The 23,821-nt window shown below is 41.5% G+C and overlaps 1 protein-coding gene across 8 annotated transcripts in view; it reads left to right on the top strand.

Moving 5' to 3' along the window:
- Positions 1-8,686: 8,686 nt before the first annotated feature.
- The window catches only part of ZNF131 (zinc finger protein 131), a 32,916-nt gene continuing 17,781 nt past the window's right edge, over positions 8,687-23,821 (top strand). For 2 of the 8 annotated variants that reach the window (XM_047766215.1, XM_047766189.1), the window contains exons 1-5: positions 8,712-8,825; positions 9,152-9,343; positions 9,827-9,965; positions 11,128-11,229; positions 19,475-19,619. In XM_047766215.1, the coding sequence (XP_047622171.1) occupies positions 9,842-9,965; positions 11,128-11,229; positions 19,475-19,619 (371 nt within the window). In that variant the 5' untranslated portion in view covers positions 8,712-8,825; positions 9,152-9,343; positions 9,827-9,841. Of the gene's footprint in view, positions 8,924-9,151; positions 9,604-9,826; positions 9,966-11,127; positions 11,230-19,474; positions 19,620-23,821 lie in introns of those variants that run through there. The other 6 variants (XM_047766235.1, XM_047766206.1, XM_047766198.1 and 3 more) reach the window with 5 other exon arrangements.

The following is a 23,821-nucleotide window of genomic DNA, read 5'->3' as shown; positions in this document are numbered from 1 at the left end:
TAATCCTTTTTTTAAAAAAAGCAAAGCATTCATTTTAAGTCAGTTAACTGAAAATTAAGAAAGCATTTTTAAAGCTAAACAGATTGTTAATGAAATAAGTGAGGTTTTGGAATGAAAAGAATAGGGGTATTGTAAACATTTGTATTTTTAAATAATACCTGTGTAATCACGCTATTCGCTTCAAGGCATTATGGTTTTTAATCTTAAAACTTGGAAGAATTCCTTGGATATTTACTTTTATTGGTGTACAGTGTGAGTGCAGTATTAATTGTACACATGCAGTTGTCATTGTTAATAATGTAAATCATAATTTTGAATAGATCAAGACTTTAACTTTTATAAATCTACCACTGAAATCAATAAAGCAGCTTTTTGAAGGAAAAAATGTTACATGTAATATCCAGTATTCTGTAAAAATAATTAAGAAATACAGAGATAAAACGACATGATGGAAATTCAAGAGAAGCAACAAAGAAACACAGAGTCTCAGATAAGGAGACAAAGGTTATAAAATCAGCACTCAAGGAGTTTCCATCATGGCGCAGTGGTTAATGAATTCGACTAGGAACCATGAGGTTGCGGGTTCGTTCCTTGGCCTTGCTCAGAGGGTTAAGGATCTGGTGTTGCTGTGAGCCGTGGTGTAGGTTGCAGATGCGGCTCAGATCCCACATTGCTGTGGCTCCGGCATAGGCTGGTGGCTACAGCTCCGATTGGACCCCTAGCCTGGGAACCTCCATATGCCGGGGGAGCGGCCCTAGAAAAGGCAAAGAGACCAAAAAAAAAAAAAAAATCGGCACTCAATATGTACAAGAAAATTGAAGACAAGATTGAGAAACTCACTAGAGAATTTGAAATAACAAAAAGGTAAAAAGAACTAAAATATATAGTAGCCAAATTAAGAACTCAGAAAATAATTTAACAGAAGATTAGTCAGAGCTGAAGAATCAGTGAACTGCAAGATTAGAAAATGCCCATATGAAAGCATGTAGAAAAGGCAAGATATGGAAAATATAGAAGAAATAAAAAAGACATAGAGAATTCAGCTAGACTTTGCCTGTGCTCCTGGGCACCTCTGAGTTGCTGGTTTCTCTGCCCACAAATCCGGGATATATAAGCCAAAATAAAACCCAAGGAACTTATCATTAAGTTGTTCCTCAGTTTCTGAGGTTCTTAGTGTTTCTTTCTTTCAGATTCTCTCTACATTTGTTTTTATTTATTGCATTTTTTTTAAAGGGCTGTACCTGAGGAATATGGAGGTTCCCTGGATAGGGGCTGAATCAGAACTGTAGCTGCCAGCATACAGCCACAGCCACAGCAACACAGGATCCAAGCAGCATCTGAGACTTACACCACAGTTCACGGCAACGCTGGATCCTTAACCTACTGAGCAACACCAGGGATCCTCATGGATACTAGTCAGGGGTTTCATAACCCACTGAGCCATGAGGGGAACTCCCTATTTTTTTTTAATACTGATTTTTATTTTTTCCATTATAGCTGGTTTACAATGTTCTGTCAATTTTCTACTGTATAGCAAGGTGACCCAGTCACACATACATGTATACATTCTTGTTTCTCATATTATCATGCTCCGTCATAAGTGACTAGATATAGTTCCCAGTGCTACACAGCAGGATCTCATTGCTTATCCATTCCTAAGGCAACCTACGTTGTTTTTTTTTTTTTTTTTTTGCTTTTTAGGGCCACACCCACAGTATATGGAGGTTCCCAGGCTAGGGATCTATGTTTGTTTATGGACCAAATTTAGTTGTGCTTAGCAAGAGAAATAGTGAAAAATATATCTACTGTATCTTCCTGGACATGGAAGTCTTGATTCATTCTAAAACTACTGTATAAGAATGTTATATATTTATTCGGAGTTGCTGCTGTGGCAGAATGGGATCGGCGATGGTATATATAGAGCACTGGGATGCAGGTTTGATGCCCTGCCCAGCATAGTGGGTTAAAGGGTCCGGCATTGCTGGGGCTGCAGTGTGGGCTACAGCTCTGGCTCACTTGGATCTGATCCCTGGCCCGAGAACTCCCCTTGCCCACCCAAAAAAACTATCTTGATTTCTGAATTTAAATCCAGTCTTACATCTGGCAAGTGTTCTCTCACCTCACTCTAATGTTAGCTCTGTTTAGAAGTCATCTTAGAAGCTGGAATAACAGGAAAAAAAAAAAAAAACCTATCCAAAATAAGACAATTAAAGTGTGAGAATGGTAAAACAAAGAGAAAACAAATGTTAACATAATAGAGTTAATCCCAAATACATTAGAATGACAATAAAAGTAATAGAGAGCAGTACTCCAGTATTAAGAAGTGAAGGAAAAGAGGAAGATTCACAGAGAGCCCAAGGAGGCTCCGATGAGTTCCATGTTTGTGATACAAATTTTAAAAAAAAGTTTTATTATAGTTGATTTACAACGTTCTGTCAATTTCTGCTGTACTGAAAAGTGACCCAAAGAATATATACATATACTTTTTCCTATATTATCTTCTATCACAAAATTTTAAAATTTTAATTTTTACATTCAAATTTAAAAATAAAAGCAGCAGCATATGGATCCTAAAGGACACTTTAACAATAGCAACATTCAGGAGTTTCCACCACCTCTACACCCGGATGTTCTTACATTTCATATCGTTGTTATGCCAAGATGGGAGCAGAGCTGAAACAGAACACTCAAGACTTAGAAGCCAGAGTTCCTATTGTGGTGCAGTGGAAACGAATTTGACTAGTAACCATGAGGTTGTGGGTGCGATTCCTGGCCTTCGCTCAGTGGGTTAAGGATCTGGTATTGCCGTGAGCTGTGGTGTTGTAGACATGGCTCAGATCCTGCATTGCTGTGGCATAGGCTGGCAGGTGTAGCTCCGATTTGACCCTAGCCTGGGAACTTTCATATACCATGGCAAAAAAAAAAAAAAAAAAAGACTTAGCAGCCACTTGAGATAACAATGCTGAAAAGAAACATCTAGGTCTGGTGTGTCATTCATGCCCTGTTTAGCCTAGTGTCTTCTAGGGTTTTTGCTACCTGGCCATTGCCCTGCCTTCTTCTCCTTTTTTTTTTTTTTTTTTTTTTTAAGGGCTGCACCCAAGGCATATGGAGATTCCCAGGCTAGGGGTCTTAAACGGAGCTGTACCTGCCTGCCTACACCGCAGCTCACAGCAACGCAGGATCCGAGCCGCATCTGTGACCTACACCACAGCTCATGGCAACACCGGATCCTTAATCCACTGAGCAAGGTCAAGGATGGAACCTGCGTCCTCATGGATGCTAGTAAGATTCATTAACCCGCTAAGCCATGACAGGAACTCCTGCCCTGCTCTCTTTCTCAACTCCATGGAAACGGTTGAGAACTCTCCTAATTTGGAGTTTCCAAGCCAACATTAGAGTTTAACTACTATATGAATAAAGATCACCATCTACAAACTGGGAAGCAACTGAGTAACTGAGTAACTGCCTACATTCTAGGATTCTGAGTTCAACATGTTGCCTGAAGGAAGAACAAGAGGAAATAGCCCTAATAATTTTGTCAGTTTCTTATTTTTGGCATCTGTAAAATATTATGTGCCCCTCCAAAAGAATCTGGATTTGTCAAAATCCCTTTATCAGCTTGCTGTATCTGTGGGCACATTGGAGATATCCTGGATTTTTAGTTCTTTAGAGTTGAAAGTCCTCCGTTTTTTGATCCATAAATAGCTTTTTAAAAATTCTACCAGGCTGCAAATAGAATGTAAACCTTATATTGGGGCACAGCAAGAAGACTATTTAATTAAAACTTACTAAGTACCTTGTACCAATGTTAAGTGTTTTCTATTTTTATCTCATTTGCTTCCCACAATGACACAATTTTATTCTATTTTAAATATATTTTCATATACTTTTTGTTTTTCTTTTTTGGCCACCCTCTGGCATATGGAGTTCCTTGACCAGGGATCAGATCCAAGCCGTGCTTGTGACCTGGGTGGCAGCTGCAGCTTTAACCCACTGTGCCAGGCTGGAATTGAACCTGCGTCTCAGTGCTCCAGAGAGGCTGCTGATTCCATTGCCTCACAGTGGGAGCTCTTATAGCACTATTTTTTATTTTAATTTTATTTTACATTTTTGTTTGTTTGTTTGTTTGTTTTTTTAGGTCTACACCTGTGGCATACAGAAGTTCCCAGGCTAGGGGTCAAATTGGAGCTGCAGCTGCTGGCCTACACCACAACCACAGCAATGCATGATCCAAACCACATCTGCAACCTACACCACAGCTCACAGCAATGACAGACCCTTAACCCCCTGAATAAGGCCAGGGATAGAACCCACATCCTCACGGATACTAGTCAGGTTCATTACCGCTGAACCACAATGGGAAGAACATTAGTTTAAAGATGAGGAAATGGAAGTTTAATGAAGTTAAACAACTTGCCCACAGTCACTCAGCTGTTAAGTTGAACCAAGATTTCAACTGAGACTATTTTTCAAACCAGACTTAAAAACAATACTTGCCCAATGTTGCCCTGAAACATACACAGGGATACAGTAGCTAGAACTACCCTTAGTTTGTCAATTCTCCTTAAGTTTGAAAACCCATTCTAACTCCAGTGAACGTCTATAAACCTGGTTGTTATTAACTGACACAAAGTCTGCATCATGGAACACTGCATTTTAACACTAATTTCATTCTTATGTCACCTATTCTCATAGTCCTTTTTTTTTTTTTGCTATTTCTTGGGCTGCTCCTGTGGCATATGGAGGTTCCCAGGCTAGGGGTCCAATCGGAGCCGTAGCCACCAGCCTACGCCAGAGCCACAGCAACGCAGGATCTGAGCCGCGTCTGCAACCTACACCACAGCTTACGGCAACGCCAGATCATTAACCCACTGAGCAAGGGCAGGGACCGAACCTGCAACCTCATGGTTCCTAGTCAGATTCGTTAACCACTGCGCCACGACGGGAACTCCATCATAGTCCTTAATTACTAAATGCTTCTGGAGGAAATCAATGATGTCTAACAGACCATTATGATACAAAATTTTGGTCATCAACTTCTACCAAATTCTGTTCATGCTACTCTGATATCACTATGTCCAGGATCAATTTCGAATTTTTTCATTCTGCAGCAGGCAGTTTCTAAGATTGCTCCCAATGATCATGCCTTCTGGGATAGGCATGTCCTGTTTTACTGTGCTTTGATTTATTATACTCTGCAGACACTGTTTTGGTTTTGGTTTTGTTTTTTTTTTTTTTTTTTTTTTTTTTTTTAGGCATATGGAGGTTCCCAGGCTAGGGGTTGAATTGGAGCTATGGCCACTGGATCCTTAACTCACTGAGTGAGGCCAGGGATCAAAACTGCATTCTCATGGATGCTAGTCAGATTCGAATCCACTGAAGCATGATGGGAACTCCTCAGATTCTTAACCTACTGAGCCCTAATGGGAACTCCTGGCTTCTGTCTTGCCTGCTCTCTCTTACTTTTGTTGATGGAATCTAGCTGTCAGCCCCTATGGTGAGCCTCAAATGGAGAGAGGTGGTGTAAAGAAAACTGAAGTCCTCAGGCTAATAACCCAGGGGATAGTGAATTCTATCAACAACCACGTAAGTGATCTTAGAATGAGTTCCTGCTCCAGCTGGGCCTTGAGATGACAGCAGCCCCGGCTGATGTCTTGATTCGAAACTTGTGAGAAACCCTGAAAACCTAGCTAAGGAACATTTACATTTCTGACCCAAAAAACTGAAATAAGACTGTTTTAAGCCACTACATTTTGAGGCAATTTGTTACACAGCCTTAAATAACGAATACATCTCCCAATCTCAAGTTTTTCCTCCCCAACACACACACACACACACACACACACACACACACACACACACCCTTCTTCTCCTAATCTTGTCTTTTAGTAGACAACCTAGCCATTTATTTCATGGAGAAAATAGTGGTTTTCAGTTAGATGGGAATTTTCTCAACCTCTTGAAAGCAAATCTACACTCCTAAGAGCGCCCTACCTATTAGTTATTTCATTTCAATGCTAATAGAAAGATGTCCTTCTTCTTGTTTTTCTCTTTTGGCCACACCCAAGGCATGTAGAAGTCTCCTGGGCCAAGAATTAAATCTGAGCTGCAGCTGCAATGATGCAGCAGCTACGGCAACACTGGCTCCTTAACACACTGTGCCACGCCAGAGATCAAACCTGAACCGCTGCAGAGACATCCTAAACTTGCTGCACTACAGCAGAAACTCCAAGATGTCCTTCTTCTTATCTAAGGCTGATTTGTTCACCTATCCTCTCAACTTCATCTTCTCCAGTCTCTTCCCCTTTTGCACAATTAGCCCCTTTTCCTCCTGTATTTTTATCATCTTCCTCTGCTGGATTTTCCTCTATCAGCATTTAAGTTAGTTAGGTCTCTCCCATCTCAAAACACAAAAACTAAAACTGACTTGATCCATCACTCTCTACAGGTACTCCTTTCTCTATTCTCTCACTTTCTAATGAGTTCTATCATTAAGAATCATCTCAATTTCTTTTCTTAATTATTCCTTAACCTACTTGGATATGGGTTTCCCCCACCCCGACCCGGACCATTTCTAATCATTATTTAGCTTGAGCACTTGTAGTACTACTGATTATACCCCCTCTTTTGAAACACTGACCTCATTGATGTCATGCTCCTCCAGTTTTCCCTTTCTCCAGCTACCATACTGTCCTTTCAGAGTCTTTCTTTCCTACTAAGCCCACAAACTTGATACTTCTCAGGGATAAAGTACTATACCCTCTTTCATTATGACCCTATAGGCCAAGAGTCCAAATTCAAATGCTTTAGGAAAAAGACAAGTAAAAACTGAATGATATACACTGGGTCTAAGACACTAGAAAGTGATGGGGGCTGTGGTGAACTGGATAGTTCAAATCCTACACAGAGATGGTAGTCTCTATCTGGCTTAATCCTATTGTTGTTCTACAGGAAAGCAGCCCTATATACTGGAATTTCCAAAATGCCTATTTATAAGTGTGATTTCCTCAGCTATGAATAATGATGATGATGATATTAAAACACCAGCAGTCCAATTAGACCTATAAGCTACCAGTCTATCATCTCTGCAGATTCTCCTAAAACAATCTCATCCATTTTCATGGCTTCAATATCCTCTTTATGCTAAAATTTTCCAATTCTCTAAGGTTAGCTCTCTCTTCTAAGCTCCATAGATTCTTATATGAATTACTTAGACGACATCGTCTCCATTTAGCTGTCTCCTTAAAATTATCCTTCCCTGCCTCATCTCTCCCCAGTCAGTTCCTCCAGTTGTACTCCCTATTTTGGTAAATGGTACCAACAACCTACCAGCTCAAGCCAAAAATCTTGGAGCCATCCTTGACTGTTCTCTCTTGTCATATATAGCCATGAGGTACTTTCCAGACAATGCTGATTCTGTCTCTAGCTTCTATCTAGTTTTTTCTTTATATACATGTACTTTTTTCATATTCCATCTAGTTTTCTAATCCCATTTGCCACCATGGTTTCATCTAGATTACTAACAGCTTCTCAATAAGTCTTTACTCCTTGTATTTTGTCCCATTTAATCTATTTTCCATATTAGAGCTATAATTCTCTTTTTTTTTGCCCCCCTTGGGGCCACACCCGCAGCATATGGAGGTTCCCAGGCTAGGGGTTGAATCGGAGCTACAGCTGCCAGCCTACACCAGAGCCTCAGCAACACAGGAACCTTGCAGCGTCTGCGACCTACACCACAGCTCAGGACAACACCAGATCCTTAACCCACTGAAAAAGGCCAGGGATGGAACTGGCAACCTCATGGTTCCTAGTCGTATTCATTTCCGCTGTGTCACAACGGGAACTCCCTATAATTCTCTCCTTAAACAGAGTTCCCTTGTGGTGCAGCAGATTAAGGATCCAGTGTGGTCACTGCAGCGGCCCTGACCTAGGAATTTCCACAATACATTGAGCCAGGCCAAAAAAAAGTAAAATTTACCATGTCGCTTTCCTGCTCAACCTTCAAGACTTCCCATTGTGACTATAAGAAAATCTAACATCTTCATCACTTTTTACAAGGCCCCTGTGGGTCTGTCTAGTAACATTCTTTCAGCTCCTGGAATGCTGTAGCCTTGGTGCCTCTTGGCTAAGAACACTCAAACTTCATATTGCTTCTTATAGGTCACCAGTTTTCCTTGACTCCCAGATTATCTTGTTCTTCACATCTCGTAACACTCGGTAGTCAGCACTCATGCAATTAAATGTTCAAAATGTCTCCTCCATAAACTAAGATTGGGAAGGCGGAAACTACATATGAGTTATTCACTGTTGGATTTCCCAGTCCCTTAAACAGTGCCTTAGCACAACGCTGGCTCTCAATAAATGACTAATGAAATAATTACATTTACCCTTAATCAATACTAAATTCTTCCCTAATCCCAATCTTCCTTTTGAGAGAAAAGACTAAGCCTTGATCATATCATCTTCAAAAAGTCATTTTTTCAGAGGAATGAATGAATGACTTCAGTTACGTGAGCTGATTATGGGTCAACGGCCTCTTCAAGCGCGCAGATTGGGAAACAGAGAGCTGCAGTAATAGTACTAGGTGTAAAAATCCGAGCAGATGCAGGTCCTGAGCCTAGCAAACATGTGCTACTCGCCGAGGACTGAGAGGGCGGGCACCCGGGAGGAAGATCCTAGGCGGCCGGAACGTGCTCGCGCCCGTGGCCGCCGCAGCCGGCGCGGCGGCCACCCGGGTCTCGGAGCGAGCGCAAGTGCGCCGGCCGGACCCAAGCGGAGAGAGCTCCGACACTCGCAGGAAATGGCGGGCGAGGCGCCGTTTAGGGGTAGGGAAAAGCGTGGGGCGAGTTACACCCTAAGAGGGGAGAGCAGAGAAGGAAAGGCTTTCGGGGACGGAAAGGAGAGAGGGAGGATCGTGAGCTAGGTAAGGCGGCCGGACCTAGGCCTTGGGAGGGAAGGGGGCGGGGCGGGACTGGGGGCGGTTAAGCAAAAGCACACTGGGAACCGGTTGCGAGTTTATTCTGAGGTCCGGGTTGGAAGTGTTCACACCTGGAATCAGACGTGGGCGTGGGTGGAAGGTGGGGCTCCACTCAGGACAAAGCCAGGCCCTATACCGGCTCAACCCAACCACACCCGCGCTTCCTCCTTCCAGAGCTGGCGCCCTCGGCTCCGCGAGCGCCAAATCCTCTCCGTTAGCTCCGCCCTGCCACTACAAGAGGGCGGGTGGGGGCGTAGCTCAGTGGGTCGGCGCTCAGTAGGCGTCCGCGTCAGCCGGAGCACGACGCGGTGACGCAGCACGTCGACGTAAGTGACGCGCAGGCCCGGGCCGCTCCTCCTTCCCTGAGTGAGTGCCGGCCCGGTCGGGGCGGGGGAGAAGAGGGAGGGCGGGGGAGGGAGAGGCGACCCGGGAGTCGTTGTGGGCCGCGGGCCGGACCGGGTCCCGGGGCGGTGGAAGCCAGGGCCGGGCCGAAGGGCTTGGCGGGCCGTTAGAGGGCCGCGGCGGCTGTCGGGTCCCCTCCCCTGCCGGACTTGCGCGCCCCAGCGCCCGGAGCCTCCGGCGCTGTGCCCACCCCGCTCCAGCTCGCGTCTCCCGACTCCAATTAGGTCAGGCTTGGAGTCCCGCGGCCGCGGCTCCGGCGCCCTACGCGCGGCGGCCGCCCGGCTCGCCTTTCTTTCTTCACTCGTTTTCCTCTCCTCTTGCCTCACCCTCCCCCCTTCTTTTCACGTTGCTGGGTTTTGTTTTTTTGTTGTTGTTGTTTTATGCTTTAGGGGTTTTGTTCCTCAGCCCGAGCTCATGAGTGTACATTATCATGCTCCTCTTTTGTAGAGCAACCCGACGGCCATGGAGGCCGAAGAGACGATGGAATGCCTTCAGGAGTTCCCTGAACATCATAAAATGATCCTGGACCGATTGAATGAACAGCGAGAGCAGGACCGGTTTACTGACATCACCTTGATTGTCGACGGTGGGTACGGTGGTGGGCTGAGGAGCGAATTGTGGCTTCAGTTCTCATCTCCCTTTCCTCCACCCGCCTTTTTTACCCACCTTCTAAGGACTCTATCTAAAGTCTGCGGGGCGTGTGCACTTAAATGTCCCCTCACGGTAGACCATGCTGCAGAAGGCTGGTCACGCTTTCAACATAAACATGGCATTTTAACAACTTGCAGCCTTTTGAAGTGTTTCCCATTGCACACATTAGTGCACCATGACGGTATTGGGATAGGGAGGATGTCTCCAAATGTTTGGTTAGTGGAGCTCTGATGATAAACTGCTTTGAGAAGTCTCACAGGAGTCATTTGGGGAGTGTTGATTCTAGTTTCCCACATGGTCTTGGAGGGAAAATGTGAGAGATGACTTTGTAACACTGGTACAACGGTTTTTAACCCCCCAAATAAAATAGTTTTTTACCAGTCTTGGGAGTTGTTGTTATAATGGAGGAATACTTAGAGTATTTTTCCTATTTAGTGAAAATAGACTAAGGCAAACTTTTTTATAATAGGTTTGCTGTAGATTGAGTTTCCAAATATTAGGCATATTAAAATGTTTTCCATAGTAAACACATCCAGCTTGGTGCTTATTCTGTGGCTTTTTCTTTTCTTTTCCAGTGATGTATATAACCTTTTGGGTTGTATTGATATTAGTAATTTCAACTGAATTGCTTAAGGCTTTGACTTAAGCAGTAGGAGGTTCCTTTATTTTCTGAAATATTGTGAGATGGCCTATGAAAAACTGACTTAAGGCCTTTGAGGTAAAGATCTGGCTTCATGTCTAATTGAGATTAAAATTTGTCAAGATAGCTGCCAGAGTATAGTTTTATAATTACATTAAGAAAGATCTATTTTAGGAGTTCCCCCTGTGGCGCAGAGGGTCAAGGACCTGGTGGTGTCTCTGTGGCAGTGCCTGTTCAAATCCCCAGCCTGGCACAGTGGGTTAAGGATCCTGCATTGCCACAGCTGTGGCAGATGTCACAGCTGCTGCTCAGATTCAGTCCCTGGCCCAGGAACTTCCATATTCCGTGGGTGCGGCTGATAAAGAAAGATCTGTTTTACTTTAATTTTATATTATGTTTTATACTTGGTTTTTGTGACAGTGGATGATTTTATTTTGTTTTTCTTTTTTTCCTCTAGGACACCATTTTAAGGCCCACAAGGCTGTTTTGGCTGCTTGCAGCAAGTTCTTCTACAAATTCTTTCAGGAGTTTACTCAGGAACCTTTGGTGGAGATAGAAGGTAGATGCTTATTTTATTTTAAATACAGTATTTAGCAAACATAATTTGATGTTTTCTGCAGTTAATGTAGCAAGATACCATGGGAAACAGCCATCAGTTGTTCCCATTAGGTGACTGGACAAATTGTTCTTTTGACACCTGAGAATTCTTACTTTTAGTAACATGTTTGGTAAGATAATTTCAGGAAAAAATCATGTTAAATGGTATTTGTTTTCTTAAAGGAGTCTTTTTTTTTTTTTTTTTAGGGCCGCACCCACAGCGTATGGAGGTTCCCAGGCGAAGGGTCAAATCAGAGCTGTAGCCACCAGCCTACGCCAGAGCCACAGCTACACGGAATCCAGCCACGTCTGCAACCTATACCACAGCTCACAGCAACACCAGATCCTTAACCCACTGCACGAGGCCAGGGATTCAACTTGAGTCCTCATGGATACTAGCCAAGTTCGTTAACCACTGAGCCACGATGGGAACTCCTTAAAGGAGTCTTTTTCATTGCTGAAAACCAGTAGCCATTGTCTTTTGAAAACATGTGTTAAACGTGAGTTTCCATCTTATTTCATGGGTTTATGTTTCAGACTAGTGGAGATGCTGCTGCAGGCCTCTCCTTGCAACATTGCAGATGATATACACAGTGTGAAGTGGGCTGCCATAATATGGAAAAAGCTAGGAAAGATGACTTGAAGTAGCATTCAGAAGTTCTAGTGGATATAGGAGTTCCCGTCATGGCTCAGCGGATGATGTATCTGACTAGGATCCATGAGGATGCAGGTTTGATCCCTGGCCTTGCTCAGTGGGTTAAGGGTCTGGCATTGCCGTGGGCTGTGGTGTAGGTCGCAGATGCAGCTCGGATCCTGTGTTACTGTGGCTGTGGCATAGGCCAGCAGCTACAGCTCCAATTTAACTCCTAGCCTAGGAATGTCCATATGCCTCGGGTGCAGCCCTAAAAAGCAAAAAAAAAAAGTTCTAGTGGCTATAGAAGGTCTGGGATGGAAAGGGTCATCCACTAGATATTATCTTGAAATAGAAATTTTTATACCTCACTTTTTGTAATAATAGACCACCAAGTGTCAGGTGTCATACTATGTAGTTTGTGTGCATTTCCTGAGGTTCACAGCAGTCCTTTGAAGTAAGTGGTTTTATGTCCAATTTATACAACAGGGAACATGCTCCAAAAGGTTACTTGCCTAAGGTTGCCCAGCTAGCAAAGGATTCAGTTTGTGCTGTTAATTCCCATGCTTTAATTTACCGCTGCTACAGTAATTGGCCACCCCTCTCCCCCCAATCTAAAATTGTAGGAAATAAATGAGCTTTCTTACATAAATACAGAATTTTAGCTTCTTGGTCAGTGTTCTTGAGTTTTGGTTTTGTAGCTCTTTCACTGTGTGTAAATTCTCTATTGAGTGAGTTGCTTAGAAACAGTATTCCCTCGGAAAAATTTGGTGCCTAGGGGAGTAAAGAAAATGTAGAGTTAAGAATATTTCTCTTATTTTGATACTTCCAGTTTACCTAAATTCTAGCTGATATACCCATAGATGGATTATCTTTTGATTGTGATGGACAGAGCACAGGCATAATGGAAATCCTCAAAGCTTACTATAAAGTGAGAATCCAGCAGCCTAGATGGTGTTTGTTTTTATTATAAGGCAGAGTTTCATCTGTTTGTTTACCTGAGGTACTAAGACCCCAGGCAAGTTATATTACCTCAATTATGTATTTTTGCCTCTTTATCTAAAAAGCGGGTTAACAGGTTTGTGCTAATGATAAACTGAAATAACATACGCAAAGTACATCATAGTGTTTGGTGCATTGTCAAAGCCTAATAAATTGAGGCCATTTGTCAAATTTAATACTTATTATAATGTACTGTGCCAGACCCAGGAAATGAGTTGGTGAATAAAACAGCCCTTAGAGAATTTGCAAAATTAATCATGGATAAGCAACAGGTAAAGAAAGGAGTGCAAAAAGTGTTGCAGAGATTTTTATTGCAGAATGGTGTCACCAAGGAGGGAGAATGAGTAGTTTAGTCTACTTTAGATAGAGGAAAGATTTCAAAGAGTCAGCTTTTGAGCAGAATCTTAGAAAGTCCAAAAAAAAAAAAAAGAGAGAAGTGGTCTGGGCTAGAATATGCCTCGCTGGTGGGGAGCATAGAGTACTGACCTACCTGGAGAAGTAGGTACTTCTCTTCTGAAGACTGATCTATCTTGGGATTATCTCTTGTGCTTCTGCTATGCTGTGGCCATTATGGTACTGGACACACAACCTTCAGTCTTTAAAGAAAGTAAGAAAAAATGTGAAAATATTGTTTCTGTTTTTGTTATTTACCAGATTCAGGTTTAAGGAATCAGTTTGGCTCAGTGTCCTCTTAGGCTCTTAACTTTTGGGTTGCTATACTCTCTGGCTAGGTTATCTGGCTGTAGAGAAAGTCCTGGGCATGAACTTCGAAAACCTGAGTTGTAGTGCCAGCTTTACTGTTTGTCAGTTGTACAACACTGAACATCTTAGCTTCCTTTTTTGTTTTAATCTACAAAAAAGATGTCAGGTAATTTTGGACTATGTTATGGGCACTTTGAAAATCATGTTTTAATACTCTGGGTGTTAGAATCCTCTGGAGTGCTTGTTTTGCTTTTCTGTTTTGTTTGTTTGTTTGTTTGTTTGTTTTAGCTGGCAGTCAACCTGGTTAGGTTCAGACTGCCTCGTGTGGACTGTGCATCCAATTCTAATTTAGTTTTCAAAACCTTTGCTGTTTTGTTCAGGTCCCAGGTGTACCCACCTGGTGGTAGTCCATAGGACAGTGTGTTCCCAAAGCCTTAGCTCTGCTGCCTCAGGTCATTTCTGCATGTGTGCAGCTTATTGGTGAGCTCAAAACTACATACACAGATTTAAAGGATCTTTGGGAGTTCCGGTTGTGGCTCAGTAACAAACTCGACTAGGATCCATAAGGACTCGGGTTCGATGCCTGGCCTTGCTCAGTGGGTTGAGGATCCGGCGTTTCTGTGAGCTGCAATGTAGGTCGCAGGTGGCTCGGATCCAGCGTTGCTGTGCTGTAGCGTACATAGGCAGGCAGCTATAGCTCCAGTTCGACTCCTAGCCTGGGAACTTCCATATGCCGAAGATGTGGCCCTAAAAAGACAAAAGTCAGGGGGAAAAAAGGATTTAAACAACCTTTCTCCAGCTCCTCCTCTTGATTTCCTCTGTATTTCACCTTCAAGGAGCTCCCTTTGCAGGTCCTCTGGCTGGAAATCTGGGGGTTTAGCCTCTCTGTGCTGTGGTATACTTCCTGCAAAAGGATCCTTTTCCTGGATAAAGTGGTGAGAGAAGAAAACAAGAATTCTCTCCATGCTCTTGAGATGAGGGTCTCTTTCCTAGTTCTAAGCCGAGGGACCTTTCTCTTAGAGTTTAGATGCCTGCTTGGTGGCAGTCAGCTACAGGTGTGCAGCATCAGAACTGGGGCTTGTTTTGATTCAGGGCTGAGAGAGTTCGGAATAAAAACCAGTCACTTTCCCTCGTACATTTCTTTATCTCCTTTTCTGGTTCTGTAGCCTGAAAAGAGTTTTTCTTGGAGCTTTTTCTGTCTGCATCTGCTGCCCTGTTAGGGGAGTTGTGTTGTCTTCAATCTGGGATATGTGGAAGGAAAAATATAAAACCAGAAAACTCACTGCTGTCCTTTGAGTTTTGATTTCTCTCCACTGTCTTTGCTGGCTACTATTTCTTTTTCAGAGACCCTGTGTATTTGCTTTATGTATTCTGTCTAGGATTTTTAGATGGAGTGGAGTATGCTTTATCCATCCCAGCCAGAACTGGAACCCTTATCTCTAAAATAGCGATGGTTCTCATCCTTAACTGCACATTGGAAACATTAGGGGAGCTTTTGCAAGTACCAATAACCAGGCCTTTTCTCCAGATCAGTGAAATCAGTCTTTGAGGGTAAGATCCAAGCCTCTGTATTTAAAAGTTCTTTAGATCTTTATCATTCAGAGTGTGGTCTCAAGACCAATAATACGTAGGTATCACCAGGGAGCTTGTTAGAACTGTAGACTCTGTAGGCTCCACCGTAGACCTTCTGAGTTAGAACAAAATCCTCAGATGATTCTCGAATACAGCAGAGTTAGGGCAACACTGCCTTCAGACGGGTTGAGTGTACAGCCAGTGTTGAGAACCACTGCCTTTTAGGATTTTATAAAAGCAAATGTCTATGAAAGGAATTTAAATTGTAATATGCTATGTGAATATAAACTATCATTAGACGTGAGCTGAGCCAGCATTCGCCCTGTTTTCTCAGTCCCTGGTGAAGTATGTTACCTTCGATTAGGATTACAGGTTCACCTTTGACTTAAGTCGGAATTGGCCTTGGAGTTCTCTTGTGCACAGGAGTTTAAGGATCTGGCATTGCGACTGCAGTGGCTTAGGTTGCTGCTGTGGTGAAGCTTGGATCCCTGGCACAGCAATTTCTGCAGGCTGCAGGTGTGGCCAAAAAAAAACAAAATTGTTGTCTTCAAAGCTAATTGCATCCCAGCTCAGCTTTGTGACTTGGATTCACACCACATAAAATCTTCAACCTTCATTCATTCCCTTGGTCAGAACACAATAGCCTTCTCCTAACCTGAGCCTCCAGTTTTCTAAATCTATTCTTTACTCCTCCTGAAACCACAGATTCTTAAGTACCTAGTTTCTCTCAAACAGTAAGTCTACCATGAGTCCAAAATTTTAGCCCCTATAGCCAAGCACTTGTTCATACATCTTATTGAGTAGTTTTCCACCAATTGAGGAATTCCCTAAGACTAGAAAAATTCCAGAATGCTGCCCTCTTTTGCCTGTTCCTAAGTGGAAAAATGACTCATTAAGGTGTTTAACAATATTCTTAGAAAAATGGTATTCTGCACATGTATATTATGAAATGAGTAAGGAATTGAGAAAATGGGTGGAAATTTGAAAGTTACCAAACCTAGTCTTCATTGAGTACAGATGCATTTGCAGCTGTATGTCGTCTACCAACTCTTCCCTTACCTGGGCAGGTATTATCAGTTTGGTTCCTGTTAGCTAATTAGTCAGGTCAAGTGGTTTATTCCTAGAACCGTTGTTGGACTGGCCACGTAAAAAGAGCCTAGGGTGCTTATAAAAAAAACAGTTCCCTGTCGCAGTTTTGATTCTGGAGATCAGGGCTCCATGCTTCAGTCTAGGTGATTCTGATTAACCAAGATTCGAAACTAGGTCCACAAATTCTTGGAGGCCAGGTGTTTCTTAAAGTTACAAATTTTTAGAAGTTTCTAAGGTAATGCGGTATGTTTATTACACAGTACTCCCAGTGGGATCTGGGACAATATTGTTATAACCAAATACGCCAACATGTTAATAATAAGCAACATAGCTTATTAATATATACTCTAAGTATATTAAAAAGAGTATAAATAATCTCATGTGAGTTAAGAATTTTGCTGCCATATTAATGGGAAAACTTCTGGTTTTAAGAGATTTGGGGGATTTGGGAAATATGTGTGAGAAATTGTAGTCCTGTCGTAAATTAGACCATGGGTATTCAAACTCCTCCAAGCAGAAATATTTTCTGTCATTGTCCTATTTAAAAATCTTTGTCATGGACTTTGGAGTCAGGCCATCTAGGTTTGATCCTAGTTTTATCACTTAATAACTATGCGACTTTGGCAAGTTATTTGTCTCTGCCTTGATTTCCTCATCTGTAAAATAAGGATTACAATAGTACTTCATAGGGTCGTTATTAAGATTAAGTGAATTTATATTTGTAAAGTGTTTAGAGTTGAGCCTGATATTGCAGGCATGTATATGTGTGTGATTAAAAAATCAAAGAATGGGAGTTCCCTGGTGGCCTAGCAGTTAAGGATTTGGCATGTCACTGCTGTGGCTCACATTTGAACCCTGATCTGGGAACTTCCCACACACCGCAGACTGAACCAAATTTTTTTTTTAATTAAAAAAACCCTGCCCCCCCCACCAAAAAAACCCAGGAGTTCCCATTGTGGCTCAGCCATAACCCAACTAGTATCAGTGACGATGTGTGTTTGATCCCTGGCCCTGTTCAGTGGGTTAAGGATCTGGCGTTGCCCTGAGCTGTGGTGTAGGTCACAGATGAGGCTCGGATCTGGCATTGCTGTGGCTATGGCGCAGGCTGGCAGCTACAGCTCTGATTTGATCCCTAGCCAGGGAACCTCCGTATGCCTCAAGTGTGACCCTAAAAAGACAAAAAAAAAAAGGTAAAAACCTCATTCTGCTTCAGAAAAATTTAAACATTTTTTTTAGGAAAGATTTTTGTTGCACATTTATAGTCAAAACACCTTAAAAAAAGAAAAAAAGAAAACCAGCAAAATCTAGTTGTCTATTCCTCTGGCTACTCTCATGTGATAAAGAAGAACCTGAAGAAAAAATATTAGGGGACCCAAGTAAAATTAGCCTTCAGTAAATCTAGTTATTTTTAGTTTGCTTATTTGGTAGTATGTAACTTGGTCATATTGCATTATATTTTATAGTGCTTCTCAGTATTCTAATTGTTTGCAGGCATTTTGAAGATGAGTCTTCTGAGGCTTCAGAGGTTCTGATTTTGCCCCAAATCACACAGGTCATGGAGAGCCTGGACTAAAACTTAAAAGTTCTGACTTCTTAAATAATATCTTTTTTTCATACAAATACAGGATGGTGAATATTTCAACAGTATTCTTTATAGCATGTGGAAGTTCCCCAGGCCAAGGATTGAATCCAGGTGGCAGCTGCATCTACGCCACAGCTGCAGCAGTGGCAGAACCCACTGCATCTGGAGATCAATCTGTGGCTCTGCAGCAACTCAAGCCATTGCAGTTGAATTCTTAACCGAGTGTGCCACAGTGGGAACTCCTCCGCCAGTATTCTTTCTGTTGTTCTGATGGACACAGGTTTATAAAGTGCATGGGAAGAACATAAAAATGTTTGTATTTGCAGTTGTGCATGTTATGTGCAGTTTGGTCTTGGACATTTCTTAACATAAGTCTATAAGAACTAGTTTTCTTTTTGTTCCTGTCAATAGCTTTTCATAACCTATACTAACAGAATAAAACAATAATATATAGCATTGAAGAGCTCAAAGAACTAGAAGGTAATTTTGGGCCAAAACTCAAAAACACAAAAAACTTGTAAAGCAAGATTGGGGAATTCCTGTCGTGGTGCAGGGGAAACGAATCTGGCTAGGAACCATGAGGTTGCCATTTTGATCCCTGGCCTTGCTCAGTGGGTTAAGGATCCAGTGTTGCTGTGAGCTGTGGTGTAGGTCACAGATGCAACTTGAATCTGGTGTGGCTGTGGTGTAGGCCGGCAGCTGTAGCTCTGCCGATTCGACCCCTAGCCTGGGAACCTCCATATGCCACAGGTCCGGCCCTAAAAAGACAAAAGACAAAAAAATAATAATATATAATAATAATTGAAAAAGAAAGATTGGAATCATGGAAGCTTAATTTTGAAAGTGGTGTTAGCCTTTATTCATTTTTATCTACTTTGTCTGAATTTTAGGACACATTGTGGTTAAATATTGGGAGGTGGGTATAGGGACAATCATTTCCCTCAAGTAGCTTACAGTCAAGAGTGTTCATGAATTTTAATTATCATACTATGTACAAAGTTAGCCTGAGGGACGTATTAAAGAAGGTTTCATGAAAGAGCATTAAAATTGGGCTTTCAAGGTGTGGGATTTGTCCAGAGATAGAGTGATTAAGCCTTCAGAAAGGAAGGTGTTAAGGAAGGCAGGGAAGTTCTTAGAAAGTGAAGGGTTTGTTTGAGGATCAGTATATGGTATGGGTTGATATAGTTTAAAATTTGGAAGGGAAAATAGTGGTGAGTGGAAAAATAATGTGAAGGACCTTGAAATAAAGGTGGAGTGGTACTCTATTTTCTAATAAGCTGTGGAAAGCTATTGATGCGTTTGGAGCTGAGTTGACAGAGCTGCCTGGGAAGGAAACACAGCATGTCTGATGTGTAGTTAGCCCATTCATATATTCGAGTGATAGAGTTTACTGTTTTCTATGAACCTTAGGAAGTCTTTGGGGAAAGTCTAAATGTGGTTTGCTAGTTAGTGCTGAAACTTGGCTACAATATTATTAGTACTGTAAATGAGAATTCTGCCAGGAAATTATCTTCTGAAATGATATGTTAATCAAGTTGCAAACACTGGGCCTTACATATGTATACAGATACTAAATGTTACAAGATCTGAATCAACATGAATATGTGCTAATACACATCTTTTTTACAGGTGTTAGTAAAATGGCCTTTCGTCATTTGATTGAATTCACATACACAGCAAAATTAATGATACAAGGAGAAGAAGAAGCCAATGATGTTTGGAAAGCAGCAGAGTTTCTACAAATGCTAGAAGCTATCAAAGCCCTTGAAGTCAGGTAAATTACTTACTTTATAAATGAGGCACAGATATAAAACTCTGTTCAGTCATGTTCACCTTGTTAGTCAAGAATTTGTTGTCATGCCATAAAGAACTGATTGCCTTATTGAGGCACAGAGTTATATTCTGTCGTGTTCACCTGTTAGTCAAGCATTTATTGTGTGTGTCATGCCATAAAGAACTGACATTTTGAAATTAAGAATATGTACTTAAGGATCTATAAAGTTCTTTAATTACTCGTTGTTCTTAACCTCACACTTGATTTCTTATCCTTATGTAGAAACTGTGCTAATATTAACTGAAAGAGCGTCTTTTGTGGCCAATGAAATAAGCAAGATTAGGTATCTTTTAAGGAGTTCTGGATTCAAGTTAATTATTTGTACCAAAACTTATTGTAAAAAGTGTTTGGCTTACAAAGATTAACATAGAACTGTTTAGGGAATTCCCACTGTGGCACAGTGGGTTAAGAATCTGACCGCAGCAGCTTGGGTCCCTGCAGAGGTGTGGTCCAACCCTCAGCCCAGTGCACTGGGTTAAAGGATCTGACATTGCTGCAGCTGTGGCATAGGTCAACAGCTGTGGCTTATATTCAGTCCCTGGCCTGGGAACTGACATATGCCACAGGTGGGTGAGGCCATAAAATTAAATAAAGTAAATAAGGAAATCGGTGAAGATGCAATAAATAGGCCAAGTGGAGGCAATAATCAATGAAGTTAGAAATATGTGGTCAAAATACATGCTATTTAAGCTTGTATACCTGCTAGATGGACTAAGTCTAACTCTTGAGTTCTGAAGCATCTGGTGCAAAGAGAAAGGGGGAAAAACCCTCAGTTACATTACTTGTGGTTATAAGATTAGGACAAATCAATTGCTTAGGAGCCATTCTTGGTATTAAAATACAGTTTCTCGTAGGAAGTTACTAGGAAATCATTACATGATATAATGAATAATGTCATCTTCCGTAATAATAGCGGCATTGTAATACAGTGACAAAGAGCAGTAAATTTTTCTCTTCTTATGGCTGCACCTGCAGCATATATGGAAGTTCCCAGGCTGTAGATCAAATAGGAGCTGCAGCTGAGACCTATGCCACAGCCACAGCAACACTGGATCCTTAGCCCACTGAGCAAGGCCGGGGATTGAACCTGTATCCTCATGGACACTATGTCAGGTTCTTAACCTGCTGAGCCACAACAGGAGCTCCTACAGTGACAAAGAACAGGAGCTCTGGAGTGGGGCTACTTCTATAATATCCCAGCTCTGCCACTGTGAGGCCTTAATGAAGTTCCTCCACCTCCTGTCAACTGCTCAGTTTCCTTATCTGTCAAATGAGGATAATAATAGTACTTTGTACAGAGGATTATTTGTGAGGATTAAATGAATTAATGCATGAAGAGCTTAGCATAGAATCTGGCACATAATACTCTAAATATGAATTGCTGTTGGTATCTCCTGGCTCTGTTTCTTATGACCCTCAAATATGGGCAGTTGGCATAACGCTAAAGTGCATTTTGGTAAAATCAGTTTCACCTGGGACAAGATGATTTTGTCTTAACTCATTGGCGTGGTTCAGTCAAAAGATACAATTTAGAATAACTCTAAGAAATAATTGAATTGTTATCCAAAAACATTATTTCACCTAATGAACTTTTAATTAGTTTGGTAATGGAGTTCAAGATAAAACTTTTCTGGAGTTCTCTGGTGGCTCAGCGGGTTAAGGATCTGGTGTTGTCTCTGCTGTGGGTCCGTTTATTGCTATGGTGCAGGTTCAGTCCCTGGCCTGGGAATTTCCACATGCCACAGGTGAGGCAAAAAAATAAAAGATTAAACTTTTCTAACAAGAGCTTGATGTGTATATATTCTCTGATGCTTGGTACCTGGCACATAGTAGGTGCAGTAAACATTTGTGAATGGATGGATGGGTGCATGCCAGTTAAAACCAGGCCAGTGTTCTCCTATAGAAAGAGCTGAGACATGGGTAGCAATATAGAGGTATGTTGAAGATATGTATCTAATTAGGTCATTCCTTATCAAAATGAGGTAGACTAGGGGAATATGTGTGGATAGGGCCATACCAGATTTGTGGTTAAATCCTGCATGAGAACTTTCTGAAAACATGTTCTGTGTTGTCGCTTTCCTCCTTACAGTAGTGAGTAGTTTCTCACCCTAGGGAAAGTCCTAAGCAGCAGAACATATTCTATGACAATGGCCCAAGTTGGATTTGGGAGGCATTTAATTGAGATCATGTGTCTAGTCATTGGGTAACAACAACTGGGTACAGCTGTTTTCCCAGGCCTATTTAGAACGTTTTAAAAGATTTATTATTATAAGACTAAAATCCTTGTGGTAATTACAACCATCAGTTCTTTTCAATATAAATGTATAGTAAAGTAGCATGTCGAACTGTTTCATAAACCAGTCAGGTGTGCAGTATACTCTGAGTTCTTTGGAAACAGGAAGATAGGAGTATTACATAGTGGCTGTTCATAATTGCCTATGTATAATGTTATACAATTTAGGAATAAAGCCTACATAATGTATTTGTGGTTAAATCTATTGGTGAAGGCATCTGTATAGAGAAGATTATAACTGTTTTGCACATGCAGAAGGTGAATAAGGTGCTCTCACATTTGCAGTATTCAACGATTTGTAGAGTATTTTGGAAACTTTTTGAATGACACTGAAAAAAAAGCACTAGGACCTATTTTGTTGAAATTGCATCATTGTTTACTTAAAACTGTATGAGAAGGCCCCTGTTACTTGTTAAAAAGCAACAATTGCCTTTTTTTCCTCCCCAGCCTTTAGAGGTGTAATTTGCATATAATATAGTTCGCCGTTTTTAATGTAGAGTTTGAATTTTAATTGTACACAATGGAGTAACTACCACCACAGTCAAGACACTGAAACATTTCTATCACCCTAAGTTTTCTTATGACTCTACATTAACCCCGATTCCCAGTCCCAGCAACCCCTGATCTGATTTTTATCACTGTGGTTTATCTTATTTAGAATGTCATATAAATGGATTCCTATAGTGTGTGGTCTTTTGTGTTTGACTTTTTTCATTTAAAATTATCTGTAGAGGTTTGTCCATGTTGTTGTGGGTTCCTTTTTATTGCTGAGTATTATTCCATTATGTGGATATGTCACCTTTTGATGGACATTCAGGTTGTTTCCATTTTTTGGCTGTTAACAAAGTGGCTGTGTGTATTTACGTGCAGGTCTTTGAACATATGCTTTTATTTCTCTCAGTAAATACCTAAAAGTGGAATAGCTAGGTTGTATGGTAGATGTGTTTAATTTCTTTTTAAAGAAATTGCCAAACTGTTTTCCACAGTGACGTACCCTTTTATTTTTTGTAATGTACCATTTTACATTCCAACTTGTAGTGTATGAGAGTTGCAACTGCTCCACAGCCTTACTAATTCTTGGTATGATCAGGCTTTTTCACTTTAGCCAAGTTGGTAGGTATGTAGTGGTTTTAATTTGAATTTCCCTAATGACTAATGATATTGAGCATTTTTTCATGTGCTTTTTTGCCATCCTTTTATCTTTGGTGAGGTATCTGTTCAAATCTCTGCCCATTTTTTAAATTGGGTTATTGTCAAGAACTGTGACGAGTGTGAGATTTTATCCTATTTCAAGATAATGAGTTGGCCTTCCACGGTTTTATGGGTGCTGGCAGAAGACGTGAAACTCCTGAGTCAGAAAGGACTTTATTTCTCTCACAGCATACTGGGCAGCATGAACTTTATGTTCATGTCAGTTTTTCTTGCCTCCTACCCCCTATGTCCCATAGGGAATGATGCAGTGGCCTTGGGGTAAGCTATGCTCACAGTGGTTTACATCATAGTTGAGAATTTTGGGGGCTTTAGGAAACCCAAATCTTTTATAATGAACTGTAAGCAAACCTGCCCAGTCTGTGGCCCTAAGTGACCATTTTCTTTATTACTCTGGACATAAAACAAACCTGCCCTCCACTTTGGAGGAAGACAGGCTCAATTTTCTAAGGCCATTTGCTGTACAAACAACCTTGTTTATAAGACATAGAGAAACAGGAATTCATGTGCAGATGTCTTTGACAATATGCATGTTTCTACACTATTTTAGCCTCCGGTGGGTTTTCCCTTGAGTACACTACTCTGATCACTCTTTTTTGTTGTTGTTTTTGTTTTTGTTTTTGGTCTTTTTGTCTTTTCT

The sequence above is a fragment of the Phacochoerus africanus genome, chromosome 1 (assembly GCF_016906955.1).
Source record: "Phacochoerus africanus isolate WHEZ1 chromosome 1, ROS_Pafr_v1, whole genome shotgun sequence".
In the NCBI taxonomy this organism is placed as follows: Eukaryota; Metazoa; Chordata; class Mammalia; order Artiodactyla; family Suidae; genus Phacochoerus; species Phacochoerus africanus.
This window is presented reverse-complemented; position numbering and strand designations above follow the sequence as displayed.